The sequence below is a fragment of the Lupinus angustifolius genome, unplaced genomic scaffold, assembly GCF_001865875.1.
Source record: "Lupinus angustifolius cultivar Tanjil unplaced genomic scaffold, LupAngTanjil_v1.0 Scaffold_87_9, whole genome shotgun sequence".
NCBI classification, from domain to species: Eukaryota; Viridiplantae; Streptophyta; class Magnoliopsida; order Fabales; family Fabaceae; genus Lupinus; species Lupinus angustifolius.
Genome location: NW_017724317.1, coordinates 22,213 through 32,911, shown reverse-complemented (window position 1 = coordinate 32,911; position 10,699 = coordinate 22,213). Strand labels below are relative to the sequence as shown.

The 10,699-nt window shown below is 33.2% G+C and overlaps 2 protein-coding genes across 2 annotated transcripts; both read left to right on the top strand.

The window, feature by feature from the left end:
* The first annotated feature begins 370 nt into the window (after positions 1–370).
* Positions 371–2,036, top strand: LOC109339653. The gene is made up of 3 exons (XM_019577125.1): positions 371–919; positions 1,001–1,234; positions 1,521–2,036. The coding sequence occupies exons 1-3, from the start codon at positions 371–373 to the stop codon at positions 2,034–2,036; spliced, it is 1,299 nt and encodes a 432-aa protein (XP_019432670.1).
* Positions 2,037–4,682: 2,646 nt separating this feature from the next.
* On the top strand, positions 4,683–8,666 carry LOC109339655 (NADH dehydrogenase [ubiquinone] iron-sulfur protein 8-B, mitochondrial). The gene is made up of 9 exons (XM_019577129.1): positions 4,683–4,811; positions 4,952–5,017; positions 5,526–5,604; positions 6,009–6,062; positions 6,159–6,250; positions 6,324–6,437; positions 7,976–8,043; positions 8,124–8,235; positions 8,350–8,666. Exons 2-9 carry the CDS (start codon positions 4,964–4,966, stop codon positions 8,443–8,445), a joined length of 669 nt encoding a protein of 222 aa, XP_019432674.1. The 5' UTR covers positions 4,683–4,811; positions 4,952–4,963; the 3' UTR covers positions 8,446–8,666.
* Positions 8,667–10,699: the final 2,033 nt, after the last annotated feature.

Genomic DNA, 10,699 nt, shown 5'->3' with positions numbered 1-10,699 from the left:
AGTGGAACTTGAGCTCTGCCCCACCTATTCCCCCCCCCCCCCCCTTCTAGGTGTATTCTGCCATTAATACCTAACAATATTTGTCACCTCCAACCTACTATGCTATGAGAGTCCCACTCCTACAAATGGAGGTAAATTACAAATAAGACTTGATGGAGGATCATAAAGTGCAGTTGGAAAGATTTGGATGATCCATCATGTCTGACGCTTGGACTGATAGGAAACAAAGATATATTATTAATTTTCTAGTGAATTCGACTGCAGGGACAATGTTCATCAAGTTTGTGGATGGGTCTGACTTTGTAAAAACCGACGATAAAATATTGAAGTTGCTTGATGTTGTTGTGGAGGAGGTTGGAGAAAAAATATTATGCAAGTTATAATAGACAATGGGAGCAACTATGTTCTAGCTGGTAAGATGTTGGAAATGAAAAGACCAAAAATTTATTGGACCCCATGTGCAGCACATTGCATAGATTTGATGTTGGAAGATATCAGAAAGCTTCCTAGGATCAAAATGACAATCAAAAGGGTTATCTTTATTGTTGGCTTCATTTACAGCCATTCAAGTGCTTTGTGTTTGATGAGACACTTCACAAAGAAGAGGGAGTGGGTGAAACATGCAGTGACCCGCTTTGCAACATCCTTTCTATCTTTGGAAAGGTTGTATGAGGAGAAGGCAAATTTGAGAAAGATGTTTGTCTCAGATGAGTGGACAACAAACAAATTGTCCATAGAAACCAAAGGAAAGGAAGCAACAAAAATTGTGCTCATGCCAAGTTTTTGGAAGAATGTAGCATATACAATGAAGGTTATGGGACCTCTTGTGAAAGTGCTTCGGCTCGTGGATAGTGAGAAGAAGGCAGCCATGGGTTATATTTATGAAGCTATGGATAAGGCTAAGGAGGCCATTATAAAGGCATTCAATGAGAAGGAGAATAAATATAATAATAAATACAAGGATGTCTTTAAGATCATTGATGAAAGATGAAATTGTCAGGTTCATCGCCCATTACATGCGACTGGTAACATGCTAAATCCGGAATATTATTATGCAAATCGCAGTATGAAATTTGACCCGAAGATTATAGGTGGGTTGCATGCTTTCCTTCATAAGTTTGCACCCAATACACAAACAGAATTCATGATGTTGAAGGAGATGCAAACATATAAAGATGGTAGTGGAATGTTTGGATCATCCACAGCTATAGCCATGGGACAGAAATGGAACCGGGTAAGAAATAAAATATTTTTGGCTTTACAAAATATGTTGTTATATTTAAGTCAATTGCTTAACAAATTAATTCACTTTTGTATCTGTATGGTGGAGAACGTTTGGTGCATCATCCCCAAATTTGCAACAATTAGCTATACGAATATTGTCTTTGACTTGTAGTGCATCGGGATGTGAACGCAATTGGAATTTTTTTGAACAAGTAATTATTTACCTACTTTCCTTTTGGGTTTACCTTAAAAACATTATAAGTGTCTCATATTAGTTATTTATTGGAATGTTGCAGATTCATACCAAGAAAAGAAATAAGCTTGATATTAAAAGAATGCATGACTTGGTCTATGTTAAATACAATCAAGCATTAAAGTGGAGATATAACATCAAGGATGAAGTTGGCCCAATCTCCCTTAATGACATTGATGAATGTAATGCATGGCTTGTTGGGGAGATGGATAGTGATGATGATGAAGGTGGAAATGAGAGGGTTTTTGAAGATGATGATGATGATCTACAATGGGATGTTGTTTATAGGGCTTCAGGGATTGGAGAGCCTAGAATGAGTTCAATATGTCAAAAAATAAAGAACCCTATACTTATATGTTTAAGAGGAAAAGCTAAGAAAGCTAAGGGTGGTTCTTCATCATCTAAAAAAGGTAAAGAGAAAATACTTGGAGAAGTAGTTGAAGAACTAGATGAAGAAGTAGACGAAGGGGTAGATGAAGAAATGGATCATGGACAAAGTGAAGAAGAAGCTGCAACTTTTGAATGTAATGATTTGGATGAAGAAGAAATTGAAGGATAAGTTGTTGAGTTTGCAGCTGTGGAGGATGATGTTGGGGAGGAGGAGGATATTTAGAAAATTAAATCTTTTTCATTTTATATTTGTGTTTTCCTTTGATTTTTAGTTGTGAATGTTGACAAGACTTATTAATATTGTTTATGTTACTTTTTAGTGATCTTATGAAGTTATGAGGCATTAATATTTAATAGTTTTTATTAAACTTTATGTTATTGTCTGATTTTTGTGTTATTGTATTTATTATTTTATTTTTCCTATTATGTTATATTTTTTATTTATTTTTTTCAACCGCCATTTATTTTGTGTTAACTTTATATTTTTTATTTTGTGTCAACTTTATATTTTTTATTTATTTTGTGTCAACTTTATATTTTTTATTTATTTTGTGTTATTGTATTATGTCCGCTATTTGCCTGCAACGCCATCTGCAACGCCTTCATGGCTGAATTTTGGCAACCGCCATGGGCAACACTGGTTGGATGTCTCATTCAAATTCAAATTTGGTCATATGGCCCTCAACACAACATTAATAAGAATTCTCGGCTAGGCTAATTTGGCTTGAAGGAACCAAATTGAATTTAATTACTTCATTTCAAAATTCCACATACGCAATTATTTCATATTATCTTCAAGGATTTCATATTTGAATTTTGGCACAAGAAATTGAGTCAAATGACCTTATGGATCTATTGGCCAAATTGTGTCCTAAAAGTTAGCATGGTCAAATCTAGTTGTTGGCGTGTGGAGATTATCAAGTGGTCAAATTCAATTAGCGTAATTCAAGGAGCCTTCAAATTCAATTTGGGCATGTGAGTTTATTTTGACAAGGTCGTGTCCACAAATTTTGCAAGAGATTCGGTATACTCCCAAGTTCTAGCCATGGTCAAATTTAAGTTGGTATGGAAGATCAAACTCAAATGAATGTCAAATTCAAGGATCAAATTCGACTCCCCTAAATCAAGGACTTGTTGGCATGAAAATATGATGGTCAAATTCGGCTAGCACAAAATTTGCTTGAAGATTAAACTAATTGATTTGGCAAGACATGAATCGAGGACTTTCAAAATTCAAACAAGATAAATTCGACCACCCCCTTTGAAAGTCAAGTTGTGGCACAACTCCATTCACCTTAGGTGTGTGAATCCAAATTCAAGCAATGGTCCCATTAAAAATAAAAATGTCAACCAAGTCAATTCCAAGCTTCTAACCGTGGGATTTTACCATTCCTTAGACTTAGTCTTTTACATGATAAGTTTTGAATTTTAAACATTTAATTTTGTTCCTTTTCCGTGGAGCCCTTTTTGGCCAGCCACCATCTATATGTATTTGGAGTTTATTCATAAATAAAACAAGTTTGATGTTATTAAGAATTTGATTATCTTTTAGTTGAGTGTAACTCCTAAAGCATCTTAGTTATAGCCACCTTGTTCTTATCAAACATCATTTCTTGTGGTGAACCATCTTGGCTTATCAAGCAACCCTTGCTTGAGGCGCCCCCTCACATTATTCCTTTTCCATTTCTCTTGTGCCTCACGCACACACACATCAAACCCAACCAAATACTTAGCCAAACACACTCCACCTAGCTCACACCTAACCTACACACTAAATTGTAGCCACCCATACACTAAACCCCAAACTGTACCCCATACATAAACCTAGACCAAACAAAAAAAATTAAGTCGAGTCATTTACACAACACTAAGCCAAGACCTAGACACTTAACCCATATCATGACCCTACACTTGGCCCAAACACATAGTCATACATACTCCCACCATACACAACCAACCAACCCAAACTGAAACCAAGGCTACATAAACCTAAGTTGGCAACACTTTGTTGTCATCTTTCAAGCTAAGAAACAATCTACAACAAGGCACTCCAAGGAGGTTGTCATCATATATAGGGAGTTAGCGACGAAAAAATCTATCGTTTATCTTTTCACTAGTTTTATTCCCAATATTGGAGAGAAAATATAAAAGCATGAGTCTCACCGTTTTTTTCTTTTCCCCTATTTAATGCAAACATAATAATGGAAAACATTATTTTCCTTCCTCTTTCCTTCCCCCATTTTTCTTCCTTCAATCTTTTCAATAAAATAGTACAAATGAATGGTGAATAATGTACTAAATATGGATAATTCTTTATACTGATAGTACATAGATATTACACTCAAAATTTATTTAGTTAGAACTCTTTAATAAATATAACATTACACCATACATATGAATTAATAACATAACATTATTGTTTAACAATATAACAATCACATTATAAATTAACATAATATTACAATCATATAAATTAATTTATGAAGGAATAACAAGTCTGTGTATTCACGAGATTAAGTACCTCATTACCTGGATCTATACCTATTCAACAACAAGTCCCAAAATCTCAATTATTTGCGAGACTAAAATTATGGATCCAGACCTAATCAATTACTCACAGTAACTATGAGACTGAGTTTGGGCACCCATTTGTCATATAGATAGATTTCTAGTATATAGATAGGGAGGGTACTAAACTTTTGGTCAAATTTGATTGACCAACAAAATGATTGGATGAAATATTGGCCCCACAAATGGGCTAAATGTATGACCGAGGCCCAAATGTACAGCACCAACCAAACAGTAACTTGGTCTATGGAGTGTTTAGCATCGTGCTTAATACCCAAAATCCATCCCCATTTTTTCGCTGGGTACAAAACAGAACACAACAGTGACTCGTGTGTGCCACGCGCGAATAGAGAACGATTCCACGTTCAACCTTCTGGTACCATACTTCCCCTCCTTCTAGTTTTCCATTCATTTTTTTTTCTTTTCACAATTCAATTATTTAAATCTTAAATCTCATTCAGTTGAAAAAGGATTTCGATTTTGAATTTTTTTATTAATCTCAATCTGATATCTTAGGGTTCTTCGCAAATGGCTGCATTCTTAGCTCGGAAATCACTTCTCGCTCTTCGCACTCGTCATCTGGTAACAGATATTTGATTTTCGATTTGTTCATGATATATTTCACTATTCATGATTCCTTCAATTGTTTTGTGGTCTATGTTATTTGTTGGAAACTGTTGGAGATGTAAGAAAGAGGAAAAATCTGAAATACTTCTTTTAGGGTAAGCTGAATTTCAGTTTCTCACAAACAGATTTCTGCCAAAAGTGATTTTGGAGAATGACTTTTTTATAATCCTAAACAAACGGGTCCACCTGTTCATGTATAATGTAATATGATTTATGACTTGTTTGAGAAAAAATGTATACACCGGCGGTGCATGACTTCTATACATTGTCACTAATTAAAATGACAATATAGTGATCGTGTATAAATCTTTACGGTGTGTGCATGGATATTACACTCTTTTACTATACATTTCTTATTCATTTTCTAGCTATAAACATTTCTTGTGAATATATATGATTAATTTTATATTGTATGATGCCACATGTTTAGGTTAACATAATCCCTCTTGTTCTGCTTGTTTAGGCTGTATCAGGTCAAGGGTTGCACAACTCCCAAAATTATGCTCTGAGATTAAATGCACACTCCTTCTCTACCAAACTAGGTCTGTCATTTCATGTCTCAAATCATCTTTATGTATAGATTTTCTGAGTTCCTATAGAAAGGTTAGCGAGCAAAATTATTGAGAATTATTGTCTCAGTGAATTTTGATTGTTATCTAAACCATGTTATTTATTGCATGTGCAATTACAATTATGATCCAGTTTTTGGTTCTTACTTTCTCGGTCTGTGTACAAACGACCTAATTGGATGGTGATAATGAGTTAGGTTCGGATGCACTATTGCCAAAATAGATCCACGAAGTGGATGAAGGAAATTAATTTTCAGAATGCTTACTATGAACAGATGTTACTTATGCACTAGTTCTCCTCATCTGTTTTTACATGCGTATGTTGCATATGTATATCCACTTATGTATATTGTCAATTTCTGGTGTTCGAACTGCAGAAGATGAAGAAAGGGAGCAACTTGCGAAGGAAATTTCAAAGGATTGGAGTACTGGTAATTATTTGAGAGCCGTATGTTTTCAGTTTGTTTTTATTTCTGTTTGATTTAACAATGACTTAGCTAAATTATTGGTGATGGTTTGGATGATAGTTTTTGAACGTAGCATCAACACACTTTTTCTCACTGAAATGGTTCGGGGTCTAATGCTTACGTTGAAATACTTCTTTGAGACAAAAGTCACAGTAAGTGTCTAAAACTGTTTTCTAGCCAAGACTGTTGCCGCTTCTAGTTAAATGTGTGACTTCTTTAATGCAGATCAACTATCCATTTGAGAAAGGCCCTTTGAGCCCTCGTTTCCGTGGTGAACATGCACTCCGGCGATATCCAACTGGAGAGGAACGTTGCATTGCTTGCAAACTTTGTGAAGCTGTAAGGTTTCAGTAGTTTACACATTTATTTTGGCTAAACAAATATCCTTGCGGGTGCATACTCCAAAATGGCAAATGACTGCATGGCAGGTTTTTCCTGTTGCTTTGATGATCTAGACTACTGCTAACCTTGGTTATGTTATCTAATGCTAGTTTGTCTACAAAAAATGTGTAAATGTTAGCTTGTAGGCTTATGATGGAAATGTAAATCAATTGTCAAATGTAGTGAAAGTTGAGGTCTGCTTCTCTATGTGTGTTGCGTGTTTTTGTTATATATATCCATTTTAAGTCCAAGAAAACATTATTGTCTGAAAAAATGATTAAAAATAGAGACCTCCCTTTAAAAGCCTGGTCATTCCCTATTTGCAAAAGGCATTTAAGTACATCAAACAATGCACACTTCCAAGAACCTTTACCTCCTTACTGCTATTAAAACCTCTAGATTTAATCATTGTAAAACTCTACCAAGTTCTGAGTACAGAGCCAATATTCTTTGTCAGGCACCGACTCTCCTACTGGCTTGAACTATTAAGTAAAGGTTCACAATTGGTTTTATATCTAACATGCTCTTTGGGCTTGAATCGTTGATAATACACTAGCTCACTTTACCCTGTGCTGAAACTTGATTTTATTTGAAACAAATGGGGCGGCTAGGTTTGAATTTTTGACCACTTCGTCGTAGAGACGTTGGTACCATGTCAACTGTCCTTGACTGACTCTCCTAAAGGCTTGGGCAATTGGTTGAATGGTTATGATTGGTTTTATACTATTCTCTACAAAAGCCTAATTGGTTTTATATCATTCTCTAAAAAAGCCTACTCCAAATATTGCTTGTTATTGGTGGTTAATGTAGAAACAAACATGCAACTATTTTTCATAGTTGAATTAGAACAACACATTGCACAAAGTATAAGGGATAAAGCCTTGGTAGGTTTATGAATCTGTAGTGTATCATTATTTGAGCCTGGCATAGGAAAACATGCTTGTGATCACTAAGTTAGAAATCTGTCTAATTGAGAAGCTACTGTTATCCTCTATTTACAGACTGAGTAAACTGGGCATATGGAAGGGGACATCCCTAAGGCCATTGCTGTCAAACCCTTGGAGGCTGATAATATGAAGATTAAGGAGTGTTAGATAACAATTAAGTAAATCACTTCGCTTGGGAGGGTAAGACTGCGTACATCTACCCTCCTCAGACCCCACTAGGTGAGAGCCTTGTGCAATGAACCGTCCTTTTGTTTAGGTTTAGTCCAAGCCATGGTACAAATAAATACTTCACAAGCAAGTGATGCAAATTTCAGATAAAAAGTCTTTCCTAAATCACCACCTTAACCCAAATAACCAAACTATTAATGAATATCCTAACCAATAATAATTACAACTAATGAACAATCCATGATATATTTCTCTTGTCCTGATATTCCTTTTCCATTTTCTGTTCATTCTTCTTACTTTCCCTGCTTCTCACTCCATCCAAAAAAGCCAGCAGCAGTATATTATTATTTGTCTAACTTACTATATTATTTTTTTAATTAGATATGTCCCGCACAAGCCATCACAATTGAGGCCGAGGAGCGAGAAGATGGCAGCCGCAGGACAACAAGGTGAATTAGGATCCTTGCCTACAACCTCTTCTGCTTCCCCTATTCCTCTTTCATTCTTTCTTACTTATCAAATCTTTCAGGTATGATATTGACATGACCAAGTGCATCTACTGCGGATTTTGTCAAGAGGCATGCCCAGTTGATGCTATTGTTGAAGGGCCAAACTTTGAATTTGCTACAGAGACTCACGAGGTTCATTTTCATTTCTTTCATATTGAATTATGTGACTACTCTCTCTCAGTTCTTTCCCGTAATTATTTTTTGCTTATTTATTTATCATTGAACATATATGTTTAACTGTTACAGGAGCTTCTATATGACAAAGAGAAGCTTCTTGAGAATGGGGACAGATGGGAAACTGAAATTGCAGAGAATCTGAGATCTGAAAGTCTTTATCGTTGATAGTTCCTGTCAGATCCTTGCATGTTGCTTGTTCCTCTTTCTGAGCATTGATAATAAAATGATCATTGAATGGTCTTTAAGATTTTTGTATGTATTCTTGATTTTGTTGCATAGCTGATATGCATAGGATGGTGATTTCTTTTATCTAATTGAAATCTTGAACAAATGAGGAAATAATTGAAACATTGTATGAATAGATGTTCTGTAGATTTAATTGATCACAAGAAGTTGGAAGCAAAATTGGAGGTTGTTTGGTTTGTTTTGTTTTAATTTTCAATTGATATGTTTTTATTAGATTATAACTTGTTATCACCCCTTATAATGGAACAACATGAACTAGTGTCTTGTAGAATAACAAAGTGATTTGATCATTTGTAAGTATATTGTCTCTAATAAATATCTATTAGATGACATTTAATATATAAGGAAGAGTGGCCAACAATTATCAACCAATAAGACTTGGTGTTTGGGAGAGTTTGTAGAAAAATAATTTGGGTGAGAATAATTTATAAAGATAGCTTATAAAAACTCCAATAAAATGTACTACTTTGAAATTAAAAATTACATTTTTGCAAATGATATAATGTTATTTGAATTTTCACAAAATAACAATTACTAGATGAGAAGGGATTCACTTGAATAAGTTTTTTAAACCTAAAATTGATGGTTATGATAAGGAGTAAGTTTAAAAAACTTATTCTTGGAGTAAATGGATTCCCTCTCTTATTAGATTATCAATGCATTTGTTTAGGGTTCTTTCTCCATACAAAGACTCCTATGGGGAAAATTTTATAACATAATGAAATATGTTTATGATCTTTTCAAATTTTCAATACAGATATGAAAGCCATTGAATTTCTTATTATTTTCCTAATTTACTTTGAGTAGCTTCTATATTATAACGGGGTATGAAATGTGAGGGAGAAACATAACCCTAATCACAAATCACACACAATTAATAACTATAAATTTGATTATTTTGGTTTTCACCAAACAAATACAATTTACACAATTTAAAATCATTTACTTTCAAGCTTAAGCAAGCATGCCATAGATTATATTATACTAAATTATGATTTTTCAAGTTGTTTCTTTGAAGTAATGTCTTGAGTTATAATGTTGTGAATTAAAAAAAGAGTGGAGAGGTTTATTCCCCCAATTCATTCTATTTTCAAGTCTTTTTTTTACTGTATCTACTCACTTTTGAATAAGGAAATAATCTATTTTAGGATGTTTGATTGTCCTTCCTATCAAGTGTAAATCATAAGAATTAAACACATGATTTTTTGGTCATTCTAAATATTTAGTAGAGTTTCACATTGGACCAACATCTTATTAATTGAGAAGTCTATTATATAATTAAATATAATATCATATAAATTTTAAATAAAATATTTGAATTATAAAGTAGAAAGCATTTATACAAGATTCACTAAATGAGTCAAACTAAAGTGTGAAAAAAATTTCTACTTGTCCAAGAATCAACACTTCTGAGTTGTCTTCCTTTTTCTAGATAAAGTAGAGATGAGGTGCAGTAGGAGTACAGGAAGTTGAAATATGTTTTAATATTTGGGGTTAATCTTGCATTAAACTAGTAATTAATTTAAATTTATATATATTTTTGTATAGTAAATAATTATTGTAAATTCAATTTCTAAGACTTAAACATTTGTAAAATAGAATAATTAGTTACTCAAGAGTTGGGTAAAGTTAAATCTACTGTATTTTGACTATTTTCTATATAATAGGTTGGTAAATTTCTTTATAATTCATTCATTATTAATTCATTCAATTAATAAAGATATATATTATTTTCTTGCTCTTTCATTTCTAATATAATATCAAAGCAATGTAATTATATCTTTCGTGAAGTGAATGAAGAGAGTTCTTTAAGGGATTCAAGAAATGGAGTATTGAAAGAAGAAAATATAATTATTAAAAGTGATACTTATACTTCTAAGTTCAAGAAACATGATTTAATCAAAAATCTCACCGTCATATCCATCACTTTGAGCTAGATTGACAATTCCCTTATATAATTAAATATAATATCATATAAATATTTTAAATAAAATATTTGAATTCTAAAGTAGAAAGCATTTATGTGAAGATTCACTAAATGACCAAAGTTTTAAAAAGATTCTTCAAAATGAATAACTCAAATTGGAAGTAAAACTAAAGTGTGAAAAAAAATTCTACTTGTCGAAGGATTCTGATATATAGTTTAAATTTATTTATATTTTGCATAATAAAT

Coding starts and splice junctions, on each gene's coding strand:
- LOC109339655 (XM_019577129.1), top strand. CDS start 4,964: ATGGCTGCATTCTTAGCTCGGAAATCACTTCTCGCTCTTCGCACTCGT. Junction 6,251..6,323: donor TCTTTGAGACAAAAGTCACA/GTAAGTGTCTAA, acceptor TCTTTAATGCAG/ATCAACTATCCATTTGAGAA. Junction 6,438..7,975: donor CTTGCAAACTTTGTGAAGCT/GTAAGGTTTCAG, acceptor TTTTTTAATTAG/ATATGTCCCGCACAAGCCAT.
- LOC109339653 (XM_019577125.1), top strand. CDS start 371: ATGCAAGTTATAATAGACAATGGGAGCAACTATGTTCTAGCTGGTAAG. Junction 920..1,000: donor CTAAGGAGGCCATTATAAAG/GCATTCAATGAG, acceptor TGAAATTGTCAG/GTTCATCGCCCATTACATGC. Junction 1,235..1,520: donor TGGGACAGAAATGGAACCGG/GTAAGAAATAAA, acceptor GGAATGTTGCAG/ATTCATACCAAGAAAAGAAA.